The 21,578-nt window shown below is 37.1% G+C and overlaps 1 protein-coding gene across 6 annotated transcripts in view; it reads right to left on the reverse strand.

Annotated features, from left to right (window-relative positions):
- Nucleotides 1–1,447: 1,447 nt before the first annotated feature.
- Nucleotides 1,448–21,578, reverse strand: part of LOC144443859 (transducin-like enhancer protein 4) — a 41,511-nt gene continuing 21,380 nt past the window's right edge. For 2 of the 6 annotated variants that reach the window (XM_078133434.1, XM_078133433.1), the window contains exons 10-21: nucleotides 10,759–10,851; nucleotides 10,142–10,195; nucleotides 9,509–9,643; nucleotides 8,588–8,708; nucleotides 7,910–8,076; nucleotides 7,212–7,285; nucleotides 6,639–6,819; nucleotides 5,727–6,043; nucleotides 5,053–5,164; nucleotides 4,390–4,472; nucleotides 3,723–3,903; nucleotides 1,448–3,440 (exon numbers count right to left, since the gene is read on the reverse strand). In XM_078133434.1, the coding sequence (XP_077989560.1) occupies nucleotides 3,333–3,440; nucleotides 3,723–3,903; nucleotides 4,390–4,472; nucleotides 5,053–5,164; nucleotides 5,727–6,043; nucleotides 6,639–6,819; nucleotides 7,212–7,285; nucleotides 7,910–8,076; nucleotides 8,588–8,708; nucleotides 9,509–9,643; nucleotides 10,142–10,195; nucleotides 10,759–10,851 (1,626 nt within the window). In that variant the 3' untranslated portion in view covers nucleotides 1,448–3,332. The remainder of the gene's footprint in view (nucleotides 3,441–3,722; nucleotides 3,904–4,389; nucleotides 4,473–5,052; nucleotides 5,165–5,726; nucleotides 6,044–6,638; nucleotides 6,820–7,211; nucleotides 7,286–7,909; nucleotides 8,077–8,587; nucleotides 8,709–9,508; nucleotides 9,644–10,141; nucleotides 10,196–10,758; nucleotides 10,852–21,578) is intronic. The other 4 variants (XM_078133437.1, XM_078133436.1, XM_078133435.1 and 1 more) reach the window with 4 other exon arrangements.

Raw genomic sequence — 21,578 nt, forward strand, 5'->3', positions numbered from 1 at the left:
CAGCATCGAGGTAGAAATGCGATATCTCACACATAAACACTTGCCAGAGTTATAGAAACCTTCCCTTTGTGACGGACAAGGAACAGTACCTTTGGGCACGAGAATGTATTACAAGTATGGGTTAATTTTCGAAAGTATCAATATGTACATCGTAGAGGGCGTTATACACAAATAGGCATCACGTTAGGAACACCTACACTGGTGTACATCCAAATACACTGTACAGGTATTTGCTCTTTTCTATCATTCCAGACCATGGTTTGTTAACAGTTGGCTACTACAATTAAAAAATTGCAGTTGACCTAACATTTAAATATTTGACGTGTTTTTCATACACATCAACAATGAACATGTATGTTATTTTTACAATCTCATGTAAATCACAGACAGCGAGAACGAGTACAAAAGGATATGAAGTTTTCATACTTGGACACAAAATGTATCAAACTTCATTTGACTTGTGTTCACTTTTCCTCATGTATTGGATTTCAGTGAAAACATCATCATTATCTTTTATAGTTTCAACATTTTTATCATTTGAACTTTGGTATTTTCCTGGAGCTCCCGAAATCAATTTCCCCCAGGAGTGTTATAACCCTGTAAACCCTACAATATATTGATGTGTGAGTGTACATATGTATATATGTAAATATGGCACATGTGGATGTACATACATACCCATATATACCTACACATACACACACACACACACACACGTGTGCATGCATATGGAGTATACATACATACGTACATACATGCCATGCACGTATGCTTACACACACATACACACACACACACATGCACACGCATGCATGCACGCATGCACACACACACACACACATAAATTCTATTCTGATGGAATCTGTGAACAATGTGCTACCATTCCTCGAAAACTCATGACAGGCAATAGTAGACATCGGTGTAAAATTGGACAGTCAATGTTTGAGAAATGCTACCATTTACCAAAGAAATGATCATCTCGGTAGTATTTGTAGTGAGATCAATTTCCAGCATAAACTTTGTGATACATCTCAGAGTCTCTACATTCATGTCAAAATAGGACATTGACAAATAACATTGGTCATGAAATTGACCACTGGTAATATATCAACTTGAACCTAATGACTGATCACATTACAGTCAGGTTTACTATATACAGTACTAGACTAAAAGATCAGCCATTGCATTGTGGGTGCTCTTCTCATCTATTTCTACTCGGGAGGCAAGGTACTTTAGTCTCATTTTGTACAAGCATTTCAAATTCATAACTTGGCATTTTGATGAAGATCTTGTGAAAACTTGGCACAGAGAAGACTGACCATTTTTTTTGGGGGTGTCATTGACATGGGATGGGAGGTGTCATTGAAGTGGGATGGGGGGGGGGTGTCATTGAAATAGAATAATAAAAGACACAAGGCATGATTTATGTTATGTACAAAACCAGCAAAATCTTTAGATAATTTATTAGTCATAATCTCTCTCTCAAGAAAAAAAACACCACAGACCTTTCCACCCCCGCTTACAACCCATGTGGACTGGTCTGAATCTACAAAAAACAAAGGAGGACCAGTCCACATGTTTGAAGCAAACAGGGGTGTGTAGGGATGGCAATACATTTTTTATGTCACCTGTATCTTTTGTTTCTGAAACTAAAGTGACACTTTACATAATGCGTAATGTAATCACACACAACATTACCTTTCATCTGTGTACAGAACTGTTGCAATCTATTGCTGAAACTACACAGAGAAAATAAGACATTTTGTGAATATATACAAAGAAAACTATAGAACTCTACTTTTTTCTGTCATAACTTACAGGCTCAAAAAAAAACCCCAACAATTTTTGCCAAAAAATTTTCTGCAGTTTCAGTGACAGCTTTACATTATACGAATATTCGAACTTCACACTTTCAAGTGAACGGTAAGTCTGACTTTCCTCCAGTGGTTTTCTTTAAAGTACACTACATATATAAAATTTTGTGTGACAAAAAAAAAAATTCATGTTGTTTACATCCTCTGTGTAAGTTTGTGTGTTTTTGTTGCCTACAATAAGGTGTGGAGGTCAAGGGTCAAGGTTACCCCTGTGAATACACTAGCACTGGAGGAAAGACTCAACAAATAAGAAACAGGCTGGGTACATTTACGTAGATGACTTTACAAATAAATTCATTGAAAAAACAAAACTAAACTTTGAACTTTGCAGAAGGCAAAAACAAAAACGGCAGTTTTCTGCAGAAAAAATATAGTATATTTTATCTTGGATATGTTTCACAAAAAAGTTCGAAAGGAAAATTCATCCTGATTTTTGATGTTTGAAAAAGTTTTTCCACATTATTTGAACAAGGCTAAAAAGGTAGAACTACTGGACTGGATACCATTGGTGGACGTATCAAAGGAAACAACATCTATATGGTGCATACAATTTCTGTCAAAGTGCAGATACGTGTATAAACTGTTCCGGCAGATACTAGTACCAAATATATGCACAGATTTGAGTCAACTGTTTCTTTTTCTCTGCAATAGTACTTCACATGAAGTTCTCTACAAAAATCCATCACTACAAGATACGAGAGTTTCAAAATCACGGTCGTTAATGTTCCCACGAGGTCAACATTGGAATGGCTTTATCAATATACCATTGATGAGGAGACACACCATGATTTTCAAGGTATTACAGGGTGTACTCAGTACTTCACACACATCACCATGGGTGAATTTTGCAAACTGCAGTATATAACTCGTCCCTGAGAAAAAAGCTGGCTAAGCATTCGACAGACATCCGCAGCACTCACTATTACCCAGACTCCCAAGCAACAGTATCACAACACTGCAGAAACAAGGAGATGTCTTTTGACGTCATTCGGCAACTAAGATTAACAGCAGTCCGTAAGCAAAACATTGAAATTTGTAGTACATTCTTCCACTTCTTGGATATTCCATCGTCACGTGCAAAACAAACGTGAAACGATACGAGAGCCGTCTCTGTTCCAGCACTGAATCTTGGTTTTTTTTGGTCTCACATCTGACAACAACAACAACAACAACAACAGCAGCAGCAGCAACAGAAGTAGTGGCAGCAACAGCAACAGCAACAACAAATTTAACAATCCCGGTGCAAAATTGAAATCTTCACTGTGAAACACGCAGCTGACTTTGACATTGTTGGAGAACAGTTTGTATGTGGATTGACGCAACACCTTGTATGGCCTGGTTTGATACATCATAGCAAAATACTATAGTAATAAATAGGTCCTTTGCATTTATACATTATATGTAACCATGTCTGACACGGTTACTTTTAGGTCCATATTTTTGGCGAGTTTCATTTTTTTAGTAGATGACTTCGTATAACGTGGCTTTCTTGTCACCGCTTCCAGTCACGATGTATTTGTCATCCACTGAGATATCACAACTCAATACTGAAGATGATTCTTTGGACTGCAAAGAAAAAAGAACAAGAATTTATCAATTAACAAGAAAAACATTGGTATAATATCTTTTCGTTACACCCTATATTGTCAAAAACATATTTTTGGCTGTGATTAAAATTGAGGTGAGAGGGCCATGGTCAAACTTGAGGCGATGATCGGTCACAGGTTAAACTGGAGGTGAAGGGTCACAACTCAAATTTGAAGTTAAGCATCGCTGGTCAAATTGAGGTGAAAGGTCAATGGTCAAAGTTGAGGTGCAAGGTCACTTGAGGTGAAAGGTCAAACTCACCTGGAATATACTTGCACCATACGGCGTCCTCCATGCGTTAAGTAGATTATCTTTTCCTGTGCTGACAAACCACTTTCCACATTGTGCAAATTTCAATGATAGTACGCAGCTCTCGTGAAGATGTAACTGATATTTGTCTGGTTTCGTGTGATGTAAAACCTCAACGTTACTACTTTCCATGCTGCAAGTCAGAGGTCAAAGGTCAAAAATGTTAGCACTATACCAAAGATGGTCTCGGAGTTCCTTTGTGGACATGATTCTTGTTCTAAATAAGTTTATGTACAATATGTAAACCTTCGATTCCTGTGTTGTTGTCACTATGAAAACGGAAGTATCCTAAATCACCACTTTTCACTACTTTATTGATGATCGACTCACATATATACAAGTCATAACTTTGAGAACTGAGTTTATTCAGTTCATTACTTGTACTATTTCAAACATTTGTTACGTCTGTAGAAATACAATATGGCAGAAGTCGCAGAAACACACTATTGTTTGTGTCTTGTGATAGTTCATTGTGTATCACTAAATAAAATACACTCTTTTGTGAACACACTGCAATTGCAAGAATGTAGATTATATTTGTTGTAATGAAATGAGTGTCACCAAAAATTTACAAGTGTTTGCGGTGCCAAATAGTTAGACGTGATTTGAGACGACTTACCCAACTGCAAGCCAGTCTCCAGTTGGACAGTATCCAAGTGAGAAAATCTGTGATGTGAAGTCATGCTGCTGAAGTTGACGACCCTGTGAAAGAACGGAATAACAACAAATTCATTTCAAATTCTAGTCAAGTCATGGCTAGACACTGGTTTGAACAGAAGTTGTGATGAAATAACAGTTGATCAGCTGTGCTTGACAAGAACTGTAATCTTTTTAGGAACGGATCGTCAAAGTATCAACTGTAAACGAGTACAGGAATGGCTTGAAATCTTTGACTAGTTGCACCTAAAGGGGTATCTCATTCACATAAAATGTTTCAGCATCAGTCATATGTCTTGCCAGATGATGATAGGTAGCAATGTTTAATAAGATTTTTGTCAAGCCAGGGACATTTTCTCTTTTGAGTTAACTGGTTTCTATTATACTTTTATGGTTTATGTGAGTCTAAAGACCACATTTGAAATGTAGAAAAATGTACAGGCCATGGACAAGACTAGTTCTGCTGAACTATGTCCATGGTCCACATCAAATAATAATTATTATGTATTTTTTTTGTATTCATTTTGTATATTTGTATCATATGTTTCTTTGAAAGTGTAGCTTATTTTCGTTATCTGGTAAAATAAAATTCATTCATTCATTCATTCATTCATGTGTGCCTCACCTCTCGAAGGTCCCATGACCGTACTGTGTTATCCAGTCCACCTGTCCATAGTTTTGTACCATCAGACGATATATCTATACAACTAGCGCCATCTGTATGACCCTGAAATTGCCTGTAAACAAATATACAAATGAAAGAGGGATTTACTAACAATATTCTGTCTGGTTTTGAAATTGTTTTGAAATATGAAAGGGTCTCTGAGGAGAAGAAGATGAGTATGGTAGGTATGATTGTGTTTTGTGTTGTGTGTGTGTGTGTGGGGGGGGGGTATGTATGTATGTATGTATGTATGTATGTATGTATGTATGTATGTATGTATGTATGTATGTATGTATGTATGTATGTATGTATGTATGCATGTACGTACGTACCCATGCATGTGTATTAATGTGCATATCCATTTTTGTGTGCATGTGAAATACAGTTGTTAGCTTGCAGTCTGTTTGCTGGAGTATGTTTACACACAGAACGGAGAACACGGAATGTCATTTCCAGTTTGACAATTTTCAGTTCTTCACAACTTTCAATGTTTCCAGTTCACCTCACAGAAACTCAGAAATGATGTAAAATACACTATTTAATCATATTGTTGTTCCCGAGTGTTATTACTTCGAAATCATTCACTGATCTAAAAGTTTCAAAATTTTTTTACAAGAAATAGTGACAATGTTTACCTGACAAGTGTTTGATTGTGGAGATCCCATACTGCAATATTGCCATCACTACAACAACTGAAACAAACTTTAGAATCGGGACTAATAGCCAAAGCATAGCAAGCGGGTGCACTAGACGTCAGCTCTGCTTTAATACGAGGGGTAGGTGCAGCAAGGTCCCATATTGATAATGTACTGGCCTCACCACCAACTAATAAAGTACGACCATCGGGAAGAAGTTTAACGGATCTAATGTAGTTGTCTCTTTGTAGGCAGTCCAGCTGTGACACTGGACTTTTGTTACCTGGTTGACTGATGTCCCACACTTTCACACACCCCTGTACAAAAAACAAACAAACAAAAAGCAAAACATGATTTTGTTAAGTTTTCGGCAACATTTTGGAGCAAAGTGTACTAACTTGATTCTAACAGTTGTGAAATAGACAGCATATTGAAAAGTAGAGAAGTTGGTGCCCCCTAGTTTCATCATTTATTGCAATATGGCAGTCATATTTCCAACAAATTTCCTACACTACAGTTAGCTGTGTTGCTTCCTTTATATAATCCTGTTATATTCATCTTGGCAAGTTACGGCCATCCCATAATAATTAACATTGTGTGTTGTACACACAAATGATCTCTCAAAAGCACAACAGAATTAATTCTCGTCAAATCACATCTGCAAGTAACTGCAGTGATATCAAAAATTGCAGTCAAATGAAAAAAAATTCCCAAAAATTTGAAGAAGCTGAATTTCTTTATCAATTGGGAATCTTGTGTTTGTAAAAGTGTACACAAAAATATAACCTCCGAAAATAACTATATTGTGAATATTGACAGTTTTGGTCTTGCATTTCAAATGAGGTCAGATGTCAGAGGTCATAGGTCATACAAGTGACACTCAAGTTTATAAATAAGATATATAAGGCTTACCTTCCCACCTGTATAAACATGTCTTGTTGGATTACTAATTGTCACTGCACACACCACTTCGCCATGATTCAAAGTGTTGATTTGCCTGGCGTGACGGGGGATGCCTGGACCAATCAACGCATCTGGGGGGAATGGTACTGGTTGCATCTGTCCATCTGCGCTCACGTGAAAGGAGTACGCTCTGAAATGATAGACACCAAAATCAAGGAAACTGACAAGGAAAACAGCAAGGCTCATTTTTCAAGACAAGCAATGGCAGAAATAATATAGATGTTGAGTTTGGTTTCGAGAGGAGTTTCATTTTTTTGATAGGAGATTTTTAAAAATTTGAACCTTTGTGAAACTGCTTTTTCGTTGTGCTAAAAAAATACAATCCCTTCCCCAAGTAATTAATATCTGAAACACTAAGTACTACCACCCACCATGAACATCCAAGTCCTGTACAGGCCAGTGATACCCAACCTAGGATTTGAAACTAATTAGCATACTGCTAAATTCTTTTGTTATGTAAATGTAGGATGACTTCATAATTATTATCAATGGAGAACTGTGAAAGACAAGATATGAACTTACGGTTTGCCTCCTGGTATTCCTGTCATTGGATTCAATCCACTACCGCGTGCATGGAGATGAGGGTCAAATCCAACCTGTCGGACAAAATGAGTAAACGACCATGAAATGACAAACTCTTATAAGACTTGGTCCAGAGACTTGGCTGTCTGACTTCACAATTTAGTCTGCTACAACATCTGTTGAGAGACAGTATGCTAAGCCAGATAGCAAAACCTCTTGGCTAATATGACCTGGTTCACACCTTGATGTTTGGTTATCGAAAGAATGTCCAGAAAAATCAATCACATATTTTTCGACTTCAAAGTGGGAAAACATTTTGATTTACAGAGATTTCAACAAACTGGTATAGACATCTGGGATTTAAAAACAAATCCTTTGGAAAGAGACCAGAGGAAAGGTTCACGGAGTACGAGAAGCTGTTCCCATCACAGACAAGTAGCTGTCTTCCCTCTTCACACTTTGGACCCTGGTTCAAGACCATACGAATTGAGGTAGGTAGGGTTACAGAAAGCTAGCTGAGAGATTTGGCTATATGCCTTGACAATGTTGTTGACCAGTATGTCTAGTCAGATAGCCAATTCTTGGTGTTACAGGAAGCTTAATCCCCTCTTCAACATTGAAATGGAATAGTCTCCCTTTTAACAACAATTGCACTATACTAAAATGATGGAAATAGAGGTAGGGTAGGGTTGACTTACTTGACTTACCATTGGATTCCTGTAGTTTCCAAGGCCTGGTGAGATACTGTTGTGTAACATACTGTTAGCATAGGGACTCGACAGGTCAGCATGGTTCAATCCTTGTCCTGCCATGAATGGATACGGCCCTGCCATAGTGGAGGAAATAGGAGTTCTCAGTGCGGGTGCTGAACGAGAAATCAGCCAGAAAAGAGAGATAGAGAGAGAGAAAGAAAGAGAGGGAGACTCACATGAGACAGAGAGGATATGAAATAAATAAAATGACAATTCCACAGGAGGGAATACACATACATATGACGGTGTTTTTTTTTGTCGCCGTACGATGGAATGCAATGAGAATTAATAATAAACGGTGAGTGGAGAATGGTATGGGTTTAACACAGTGAGGAGAGTGACACAGAAATCCATCATGGAAAACATCGGGAAGAGAGATCGATGACGGGCAAAGGTTGCCACTTCAGAGAAACAATACAACTAAAACTACATCTATCTATAACCAAGCATTTTACGCTGCTCTAAAATCTAAGATTTACTTCTGATATTTTCAGTAACGTTCTGGGATACACCTAAAGTAATATCTCTATGGTCGCGTATAGAGTCTTAGCTTTCTGACAGTTTGAAATGATGCCATTTCAAGATGGCTGCTGTAAAAATACAAGTTCAATTTACACAACATACCTATAGGTGGCGCTCCACCTTTGATTGGGTGTTTCAGGCCAGGGATACCGACTCCAGGTGTTGGGGCACCACCACTGGTTGGTGTATCAGGTTTGGATACTGGTGTAGTTGCTTTGTCATTCTGTAAATTGGAAAAAAAAACCAACATAATGAACATCAAATTTTAGGTACTAGTATATACAAATTTTAGGTACTAGTATGTACAGACAGACAGACAGACATACATATACAAACAGACAGACATATACACATACATACACACACACATACACACACACATACATACATACATACATACATACATACATACATACATACATACACACATACAAACAGACAGACATATACACATACATACACACACACATACATACATACATACATACATACATACATACATACATACATACATACACACATACAAACAGACAGACATATACACATACATACACACACACATACACACACACATACATACATACATACATACATACATACATACATACACACATACAAACAGACAGACATATACACATACATACACACACACATACACACACACATACATACATACATACATACATACATACATACATACATACATACATACATACAGGTACATACATACATACATACACACACACACACACATACATACATACATACATACATATAATTATATACACACATTGATACATACATACATACATACATACATACATACATACATACATACATACACACACACACACACACACACACACACACACTTCAAAGTCTTTTCTTTGTTTATCATAGCTGGATTGAAGTAGCCATGTTAAGTCATCAACATTTATTCATTTCTGCAGTTCAAGTAGATTTCATAAGTTTCTAACCATAATTCTCCAAATCCTCCATAAAAATAGTCCTATCCTTACTTACCTCTTTAATTTTTGAATTTGGAGTACTTGCTGTTGATGGTACACTGTTTGGACTGCTAGAACGGTCATTTTTGCGGTGTTTGTCACCATTTTCACGGGGTGAAACACGTTCCCCATTTGGTGGTGAAGTTGGATCCTGGCAACACAAAAACACAACAACGGTTGAATTTCACACAAACCTCATCATTTTCATCAAATTTTTTTTTAACTAGTTCACATATTTTCTGTTTTCAAATTCTAAACTCAAAATCTTTTGTATGTGTACACTCAATAATTATCATTTTGTCATGTTGGGTTTCAAAATTTGCCAAAGTAGTTGGATAATTTGTCAAATTTTACTAGGTATAATTATTAGTCTCGGCTTTCAGCTTCTTTGAAATTATTTTGATCGTACCTTGTACTTCAGTTTGTGGACTGAAATCTTTCCATTCTGCACCAGTTGTAAAAAAAAAAAAAATGGCAACGACACCACAATATATTCACTTATGTGCAACTAACACCACAAGAAAATTACTACTTTACGAACACAAGATTGGCAAAGAAGAAAAACTAAAGAAGCCAGAGAAAAAAGACTGAGCAGAATCCAAGGAAACGAGAACCAAGACAAAAAGATGGGAAAGTTCAGTATTCTCACCTCATTAGCCACATCCACAACTAAATTATCATCGCTCTTTTCCCCATCACTTTCCTGTGTGAACAACATGCAAATAAAGCAAATTATATCACGAGGTCAAAGGCCAAAGTTGAAGGGCCAAAAAGGGTGAGAGGTCATTGACCTGCTTGCGATAAGCTGCCATGTTGAATTTGACAGTCTTGCACCAAATGCAACTATTTGTTATCAAAGCAGAACTTGTTTAGTAGAAATGAAAAATTGATAAAAGCTTATCTATCACAAAAGTTACAAAAAAAAGTTCATATTTAAGCCAAAGTCACTTCATCTTGCAGGTTGAATAAAGAGCACGACTTGAAAACATGAAAAAACAGGAAAGAATATTACGACAGACAAAAAAAAGAAAAAACAAGTAGTAATGCAATCAAAACTGATAATTATGCAAATGCGTTAATTTGAATTCTACAATTCAAGTGATTTATTATCTATTGTGAATTTCACGCTACTGCCTTTGACCTCGTGTCTCTGGCCTCTGGACCACCACCAGGCTAGCATTTCACTTTAATTTAGCTTTCAGCAACCCTCACATGTACTTCTCACATCTGCGAATAAAAACAGAAACCACATCACAATCACCCTACCTCTTTTTCTTCTCTTTTCCTCTTCTTTGCAGAATCATTTAAATCAGAACTTCTGTACTTGTCCGAATTCCTATCACTTGGAGAAAGTGAGTTCTGGAAAAAAAAAAAAGACACGAATTTATAACAACTTGAACACTAGAGGGCAGTCTTCAAATCCGATGAGGGCTCTGTTTGCGTATTCGCCCACACCACTTACATAGCACACACACACACACACTCTGGTTGTCATGTTAAGAGCCTCCATACATCATTTATTGTATTTCATAGTTTACTTTGTAAAATAACATGCTCGGCCAGTCTTTTAAAGACCTCCTTTATTTTCCTAACACTTGACAATTCATCTAATGGCTCATGGCATGTTATATATGCTTTGACGAAAATGTCAATTTAAATTTGTCCAAACACATGCTTCAAGTATGTGATAGTGAATTCAACATTTTCTTTTCCAACTCTCAAATATGTCGCCACTCACGTATTGTCAACTAAACACTTCACAAAAACTGAGTCATACTCAGAAAACACTCAGAAAATTAATATTGTGATCACACTCCATTCTGCCTCGTTCATTTGTTACGCATACTTCTTAATTCTCAAGAATAGTTTCTAAAATATCCTTCACCATTACAGTTCTACAATACATACTTCTAGGTTTTTACTAATGCCAGTAACGATTAGTGTCTGGAAATACCACTCCTATAAACTCATTTTTATTAAAACCATCGTGGGTATAACTCCAATGACACATTACACAAATTCATGATATCACTCTGGTATTACAAAGTGCAGTTACGATATCTAAATTGGGGAGGGGTTTAAATCACAAACATGAATGACACAATGTGATCTCAAACAGTTTTTCAGCAGGTGTCATACATCAATTCATAATTCCAGAAACCTTATTCAGTATGCCCTCTAAGCCAATTTGACCTGCCACCGACACACACACAATTTTTCAAGTGACACACCAAAATTTGGTGTTCTCCTATTTCTTATTATGTGGTGACTCACAAAAAATGCCAGTTTTATGCATACTGACCCACAACAACAAAATTTGGCTATCATTAGAGGGGGCACACTGACCTTATTATTGACTGCCTGAGTCAAAAAAAAGAAGAAAAACCCACCAAATTGCCAGCTTTATGTGTTTCGTGTAACAGAGAAGAGCTTTAGACAACCATGTCTTATTTCTATGGTTTAGGATCTCTTGTAATCTATGTAACATATGCTGTCTTACCTTGGGGCAAAAGCAACTCAACCTATGCATATACACGGGAGAATAACCAGCTCAGTTTATTTCTAGATTACTAGATCACAAAGACTACCGACATGTAATGCCAACATGCAGGCAACCATACCCCACACAAAATTACAATCTGTTTCAACAATTCGGCCACCTTTTTTTCCCTGCTCGCTTTGTTACCTACAGAAATGTTCAATATTCAGGATACAGAAGCAACAACAAAACCTCCGCCATGTTTCACTTTTGGCAATTTTGTGGCAAATAAAGAAAGTGTCTGGCTGGTGTAATGATTTCACTTTCCAACATGGCCAAAGTAAAGTCTGCAGGCAGGGATAAACCTATTTCCTGTTCGGTTACCATGGTAATATTTCGGTGTCAATGTAAAACTAGCAAAGAATATTGCCAATTTCTGTTTCAGTAGTTCAAGTTTAAATGCTGTTTTATTGAACTTATTTATTATTTATTTGGGAGGATGAGGATGGGGGGGGGGGGGGGAGTTATGAATCCATCACAGTCAAGCAAGACTCCCTAGCTGCTTGTTTTTTCTCTACAACTTAAGCCCATAAGCCGAAACCAACATAAACTGTGCTCATTTTACTATGTTTTAAATACACAGAAACCTAATATTGTTGATCGAAGCAACTGCAGTGTTTGTAGTGAGGGCAGCTGTTTCAAACAGCCTTTGAATGTGGCATACAGCAAACAACTGCTTTGAATGCAAGGTAAATGAAATATATTACTGGGAGACGCTTGTCAAACAGAGTTCATGAAGTTAGGCAAAGAACAAACATTTTCACAGCAATTGGGTAAACATCCACTTCAGTCTGCGTCACTTTACTTTTCACTTGCATGTGTAATTTTGTCTGCGAAATGTGGAATAATGAGTGAAAAACGGGTCAAACTCGCTGTACAGGTCATTCTGATATTTTGAAGGTGTGCATCGAGAGGGAAGAAGTACAACAGTAGGGGGGGGGGGGGGGACGAGGGGAGACAATACCGGGTTGATTTCTCGAATAAAACTGGTGCGCCCACTCTTGGCAAACAAAACGCTGTACAGTTAGTAAAGTTAGTCAGGCACTAGAGGAGATATGTCATAGTATTGACACTGTGTAAAGACAGGAGACCACTCCACAGCTAGCAGCAGTGTTTTTCTTCGCCACTGCAAATACACACTCGATGGCAAACATTTGGCAATTAAGCAGACAGGCAGTGGAAAACATTTACAATACAAATATCACACTTCACAACCAACATACATTTGAAGGCAATATTGATCCCATCCACTGCCTAGATAAACTCATTAAGTCAGCGAGCTTGTCATATACCTTTCCTCTTATAAGTTCCACATCAAAAAAAAAAAGGGGCTCAACACCACAAAAGAAAATCCTTTTCCAGTCTACGTGATAAGGTCACCCTCTGGAATATATCCATCCAATTTGTGGTGGGACTTTGTTTGTTTTTATTAACAAAACAAGTCTGGGTCTGTGCATGCTTGCATCTACACAAAGCGATGATTGACAATTTTCATAGACGCCATCAATCGAGTTATTTGCTCAGATATTACGCACCCTAATGTGTACACACAGGATTGACAGAGTGGCTTTTTTGTCATTTTCATCGAGATCTCGCCAAAAGGAAATTGCTGTGGCGAACAGAAATACAATAGTGTACAGCATTCACCGCTTTCTTGGAGATCTATAACCCGAGGGTACGAGGAAACAAACACTGAAATGCTATCGGTAGAGGGGAAACACACACACACAGTCCAAATATTGTTGTTTCTTTAGTGGAAACACATCATTTCTTCAGCAAATACGTTCCAAAAAAAAGATGATATACGGTTGAGAGCAACCTAAGTGAACTGGCATAATATGCAACGACTCAGCTCACTATTCAGAATTTTTTTCATCATGTTGAATCATCCAGTTCAAAAAACTACTCCAAACACACTTCAAAATACAAAAAAAAATCATCATTAAATCGAACAGACTCCAAAGTTACGAAAATGAAAATACCGTATGCTGAAATCTCACCCCTGATAAGAAAAAATTCTTCAATCTAAAAACACTTTTTACTGATTCTGGGTGGGGCAGTTTTTTTGTTCTTTTCATTTATCTTAGTTTTCAGACCTTGGGCTAAGTTTGCAGGGATAGAACTCAAGAAGTAGGCATTAAATATTCAAAGTATCCCTATCTACACACATCTGTTGCAACGAAACAAATACAGACCATTTTGCTACGAAAGAGATTTAAACAATAACATTTTACAGCTTGGGAAAAAAAGAGCTAAAAGAAAGTATTCGTACATAGCTGATGAAAACAGCAAAGAGCTCTTACTTTCTACAGTACAATGACTTTGAAGTACACAATGAGTTAGTGACTAACATGTGACAGAGGTTCAATATGATGAAACCAAAACCACAACCAAAACAGCACAGGTTATAGTTTCTAGAAATTTGGCAGTCAATGGCTTCGATAACTTGATTTTGGAGAAAAAAAAAAGTACAAAAAAAAAGAGAAACACTTCCCGATCCCACTACATCATATCGATCTCAAATCAGCTGTTATGAAATCAACATAGTATTTGTACCCGTTACACCTTTCTACCGTATGTATATTTCACTTCAAAGGAGTCGGTACACCAATCTATACAAATCACATTTGTGCATTTCTACAATGCACGTAATAAACTCCATCATGGACAGAACCCAGCTTGTCACAACATGATGGGATTACCAGACAAAAGTTTCCTGCATCTGGTTTTTGTGTATATGATTTGCAGCCTTTAGTGTACATAAACACAGTGATTGTTGGACCAACAAAGCACACACCTACCTCACAAGGTCAAAATTCTAAACCTGATCCACAAATTTCTTGAATCAACAAGAAATTCACACCTTATATACTTTGTGAAGGTGGTCGCCTACGTTAATGCAGAAATCAAACTCTTGTGATTTCAGAAATCATAATGACTCAATATACAGTCAAATATAAACAGGGTTAGTCTGGATGCCAACGTGGTGTCTCTAACTAAACCACTAACTAAAAGGTGAATGGAGGTGTAAATGGTAATGATACCATTATAGGAACTAGACTATGAGTGGAGGTGTAAATTGTAACTATACCGCATAGGAACTAAACTAAAACTGGGGTAGAATACAGTACTATTCCTTTGTTAATGATATCATCAGATATGCCACCAAACTTGTCTCAACTTGACTGAATGAACAAATGAACAGATATCACACAAACCAACAAAAAAACAAACACAAACATCGGATTATCAACATGACCTACTGACCAAATCACACGATTACATGTTGATGGAACAAGCTGCATTCTTCATGTGGTCACCACGAATTGGGAGACGGGGATTCCGTATTGGTGTGTGTGATGATGTAAATGTACAACATCTGTAGCATCTTCAGGACTCTCAAAGTGGTTTTCTTACAGCCAAAGTAAGCTCCCCAAGCAGTTTTGCTTCATCTTTTAAAAACTGCGGTCTCCTAGCGGGTATAACTCTCCCATAACTGCTCTTCCACAACTTCCGTGACGGTGTGTCATCTGTGCCTTTTTTAATGTAACCATTCTCCATAAAAATACAGTTAAGCGACCACAACATCTGTTCCCTGATTTCCAAATCATATTTTCAAAAAAAATATCAAAAACCTGATCCCTTTTGTGGGGTTGAGCATGCAACAAAATTGTTATAGTGATCCCACACAATATGTGACCTGAAGAAAATCTTTATTGAAACCGAGTCATAAATAATGTTCTTTTTGAAAAAAAATTGTTATCCAATATTTTGCTGTATGTAATGTGGTGACCTTTGATCCCCGGCCTTGTGACCTTTCTGAATCCTTTTATTTCAACGTGTCTGTCGGTATGATGGATAAGAATTGTCAAGTGAAGCTAATCTTGTCAGTTCTTCTGGTGTTTATCACATTGTAATTAACTTAGCATGCATGTCAGGTATCAGGAGAGCCATAGTGTGTGGCCGTGTACATATAGCAGTTGTGACAGGTAATTCAATGTATAACCAAGCATGAATCGCTTAAACCCACTAATAACTTTTCTACACAGTGAACAGGAAGGCAGAATCGGCAAACAAAGGCCAGGTTGTCTTCACGCTTGGTTTGTTTTATACTGGTCTTGCTTTTGATTGAGGGAGCCATTCAGCTCCACTCAGCCAGGCCGTTTCTTTCTTTTGTACTAGTGACCGTGTCTTCCCACTCCCATGCATGAGAGGGTTTTGTAGTTTATAAATGTCCACTCATGTGGAAAGGAGTTTGTACGGCCAATTGTCAAAGTGACGACTAAGACAAACCCACTGCTAAGTTGAGACATGACCACAGTGGCGCGGAGGCCTTCATGCTGAGCTGAGATAGTCCCCTGTGATTGACATGCCAAGCGGCTGAGGTCATTTCGCCAGGTTTCTGATATGGGAAAATGTGCATGAAATGCAGCGGAACAACGTACTTTTCACACCATCAAACATTACTGCACACATGACTGGATTTCACAAATGAAATCATTTCGTCACGGTGGCAGAGCATTGTGGGAGTTACCCCATTCTACATCCTGGGTCTGCAGAATTATGGGTAATCAACGCCGTTTGTCAACTCACTTGGTTTTATTGTCAGTACAACATCAATTGGCCGAGGAGAGAGCGAATAAATTCATGTTGAATAAGCAACAGAAATTTGTCTTAATACCCTGTGAAAACAAGCAGCTAACTCAGCGGGTAGCCGAGGTTGTGGCCATCTATCACGTTCTAAATGCTGTTATGAACTGTGTCCTGTACACAGCAGGGGGAGCTATCTTTCCGCTCTTTGCAACTTGCTTAACATTCTCCCCGCCACAGGGGTGCTCTAACTAACCCAGCATGAACCTCCACTCATTACAGAGGAGACGTTTTATGAACTCTGTGCAATTTATTGGCGGTGGGCAAAACTTGAGTTGTGAAATCAGCAGAGGAATAATTAGTAGACGATGATCGCCTCCGTCTCCTGATGTGTGTACATCATTGTTGATGACACTATCACAGACATGATCTAATCCCGGTCTTATTTTCAACATCTCACCAGGTGGTGGCAAACTTTTCTGTAACCAGCCAACCCTCATTATCCAAATTCTTTCTTGATTCCAATCCACCAATTTACCTAATGACTCTTGCTTCTGAATCAAACTAAAATTCTTGCCTCGATGTCAATTCAATACTATTAATATCTCACCTAGGAATATCTGATGAGTTATCAGACACAGTGTACAGCAGCACAGTACGGGTGATTGTCACCTTCTGATATTAGAAATTCAAACTGCGCTGTATTATAAATTCATACCCCTAATTGCCACGTCATGCGTTGCCATTTTGGTGTTATACTTGAAACACAACTTACTCAATACGGGGTAAAATGCACATCATTGCTTACGGGCCAATTTTGAGGTCATTTCCTTGTTACCATGGCAACGATTACCATTGACTTGACTAATCCGTATCAACTTATCAAAATTCAATTTTCAGACACTTCTCTATCTTTTTGCAATTATACATATTTATATTTTGATATCACAGTCTCCATAAGGATACAAATTCATTATTAAACAAACCACGTTCACAATATCCCCATTTTCATGAATAATATCAAATTATATATACAAAACTTCAGATTGATTTCTGTATAAATCAATAATGCAAGTTCAATACCAACTGCTTTAGTTTATAAAGGCCAGACTACAGGGCAAGATCAACTTTAAGCTATGATAAATACCCTTCCAAAGGCAGATTTTTTTTACATGAAAATGAAAAATTTACAACATTGTAGAATTTGTACACATCAGGAGACATGCGATCATCTTGTACCAGGAAATACGTTTAAAATATATATATATAATTTTCACCAATATGTATTTCTATTTTTACCAGTATCACATAAACCCTTTCATTAATCCCAAATTAAAACTCTGTCTTTTTTCAACAACAACAAAAAAATCTTCAAATTTCCCCGAAATAAACTGCATTTATAATTATGTTGAAAATCCTAATTTTTTATTTTCTCATTGATATCAAAATTTATCTGCAAACTAGTTTCTGGATTTATTGATATATCTAATGGATTAACAATGTGTACTACTAAATCTGCTCACATCATCTTGATCCAATTAATCCTTCATCAAGTACACACTAATCGGATAAAAAGTGGTTCAATTTAATAAAATAAACATTGCATCTGTAAACAATATGATAATGTGAAATGAATACAATATGAAATGACCTGTACTATTTGCTACAATAATTGCTATGTACGATGTCTGTATGTATGCGCTTCCAATCGTTTGGCCTTCATTAGTAGTCGCAGCGAGAAGACACAAATAGAGAACTGCAGCTGACACTGTTTTGTATGCTGCATCGGTTAAATCAAGTTGACAGTCCCTAGCTACTGGATCAGATCATCAAAAGACTGACATAGAGAAAAAAAAGATAAAAACTCGGAGGTGATTAATTTCACGATCCTTAAGACAAACCTGAATGAATGAATGAATAGACATGGCTAATAAACACGCAAATACTTGGTACACTCTGTCTGTTTCATATGTCGATTTCAAATCCTGTTCACCCTCTCGCTTTGAAATGGATCGATATCTTGCGAAATACATCGCATCGTCCACTCAAGACTTCCATCATTTTTATTAATTTAATCTGTTTGATGTCTAAGAATCTAAAATATCAAAATCAGTTTTACAAAAAAAATAAAACCTTTTAGTCATGTTATTACCAAAACTTCTTGATGACATTATTCAATTTGACCAAAAAAAAAAAAAAAAAAAAAAATCCCAGAAGTTTGAAGAGCTATCGCAGAAATTTGTCAAACCTTGAGCTGATCAAGCCTTATCTCATAAGCTATCAACCTAAAAGTAGAGATTTTCTAAACATTGGCGAAAGATGACGAGACATGATAGTCGAACATCAAGAGGCACAAATCTCATTATTAGAGAAAAAAAAGCATCGAGAGGAGTTTTGGCTCTGATGTCTGATGACCCCGAATGAATATTTATTCCCCAAACAGACAGAAGAAAGCTTGAAAAAGAAAACCAGCTCTGCGTTTCCCATTCCATGCGTAAATTAAATAAACACCTGCGATATCGCTAGCTGTAAATGTATATTATGCCAACAACAAACACACAGACAATCTGATCAAACTTTAATCAGTGGTATAGAAGAAGGTGAAGCCGGTAACACATCACATCGGGACTATAGTGTGTCGTATTAACAGAGCTGACAAACTCTGTCTGTGTGTCAAGGAGTGTGATTGTGTCTATATTTAATGGCTTTTTTTTCTGAGTCCCGCTATGACACAATATATGTCTATCGATCAATCCATCAGGAAACAACACTTCTCCTCAGCATACCTCCTCCCTTTCAATGCACCCCATTGCCAAACTCCGGTATTATCAGGTAGCAAACAAAGCAAGCACCCATGTATACACAATAGCCTTGGAATGGATTATCTTCCTCTAGCTAGATGCTCACACTGTGGTTTTCATCTTCTGTTCCCTCTTCAACTAATGAAAAGAAGCCCTATAGAGCAGACAAGTTTTCCTCACAAAGGCCCATTCAGTGGCCAAAGAAGAACACATCACAGGGGTGGGACAAAAGGGTAAAAACGAATAAATTATGCAAAGCCTTAAGATAGCCAAGACTTGTTTGTACTATAATGTAGTCCACTAAGTGCATCGGTAAGTCTCTAATAACAGACAACCCATTGGTAGTGGTGTCAACTGGGCAAATCCAACTTGCTAAAGTTGATGGCAAAAAGTACAAACATCTAATCATTGGACAGATTGAGAATATACATTCCTCAAACTTTGAGATGCATCAGTGAATTTCAAAAAAAAAAAAAAATTCAAAAAAAAAAAATCGTTAATAACATTGCAATTATGACAAGATTGCGTTTTCTGGGATAAAATAAATTCAAATTAAATCTTACACAAACGCTGGTGAGAAAATACAAATCTGGTGCTGACCTCCATTTCCATGACAAAGTAAAACCGGAAATAATACATAGACTTTGAAATGACTGCTGAAAAATTTACACTGAAAATAATAAATATAATGAAACTTGCAAGCTGCTTGAAAGGCCAATGTGTGTGTGGTTAAAAATAATGACTAATATAGGACAACACATGACCTAGAGTGGGCGCTCTTCGTAATACACTCATACAAGCACCTTGGTTTGAACGGTCAAACTTTCAGTTTACTCAGGTTGGATTTGCTCAGTATGCAGAAGCTTCAACTGCAGCTGTGCAGGCAAACAATAAGGTGACAAAAATGTTATATTACATATCTGGTTGGTACTTGTGTAGGGGTAGACAAACACTGGGCCAATTAACAGTCTGCATACAAACAAACAGTGGCTATAATTAGGTGTAATGCCAACCACCATTCTTACAAAAACACCTTTGAAAAGGGACTGTCCATCAAAAACAAAGCTAACTGATAGGGTGCCGCCCTCCTTTATCAAGCTGATGGAATATACACACACACTCAGAAGGGGGCCATTCAGCCGGCCAGTGTTGGTAGCCCCTCGCTTTGAATTAAACCTTGTGTCAACACCGCACCAATGCCGCTGACAAAAAAACAACAACAACACAAGCCTACCTAGGTACCACAGAGAAAGAAAAGGATTGGGAAGAAAATAGGGTGACCAAACATACCGGCCCATTGAGGGACTATTATCGGTGACCAACAAAGGGTGGCGCCAAAACGGTTTACACAGTAAATTTCATTTAACTCCAGTGTCAACATGTCAAGTATTAATGAGCGTAATCCGATACAATCAATTTACACTTAACAAAATACTGTTCATGACCTCATTACAACTGCAATACTTGCGCCAAAATGGTGTCAAAAAATAGTCCCACTATTGTTTTCTGGATAATTTTTAATGAGTGTGTTATGACATCGTATTTACCTGTTGGTCCAAATTCCTTACTGGACCACAATGCCTGCAGATAACTTCAAACATACAATGTGCCATAGCAGTCAAGCCAAACATGAAATATTTGTTTTTTACTAAGAATTTATTTTTCATTTTTCAACAAATCAAGAATTATACTGAAAACACATATTTATGACTAACTGTTGCTTATATGATAGAAATCAAATGCAAACACAACAAGAAATTTAGTGAATTGCAAATGATTACAAAATATTGTAAACCATGGTATTATCAATTTGGACTTCTACAGCCATAATTAGACTATATTTTTAAAAAAGTACCATTGTTTACATGTTTACTTATGTACAAAATGTCACTGCAGTAACATGTCTGTTAGTGTTTGTCTGTCAACTCTAGTTTTCTGATGCAATACATTCTTGCCAACTATTCCTAAATAAATTCCAAATATTGTCAAAAAAATTTACATTATTTTTTTTTGTCTTATTGAACCCCTCACATTAATGCTTTGCTCTTTACTTTTATTTTACTTTCTCATCTGTAGCCAATTTATATTCTTGTTCCTACCAAATTTTTTTTCATTGACTTGGTGTTGAAATAACTGAATCACCTAATTTGTTTTCA

This window comes from Glandiceps talaboti, chromosome 12, assembly GCF_964340395.1.
Source record: "Glandiceps talaboti chromosome 12, keGlaTala1.1, whole genome shotgun sequence".
Classification (NCBI taxonomy): domain Eukaryota; kingdom Metazoa; phylum Hemichordata; class Enteropneusta; family Spengelidae; genus Glandiceps; species Glandiceps talaboti.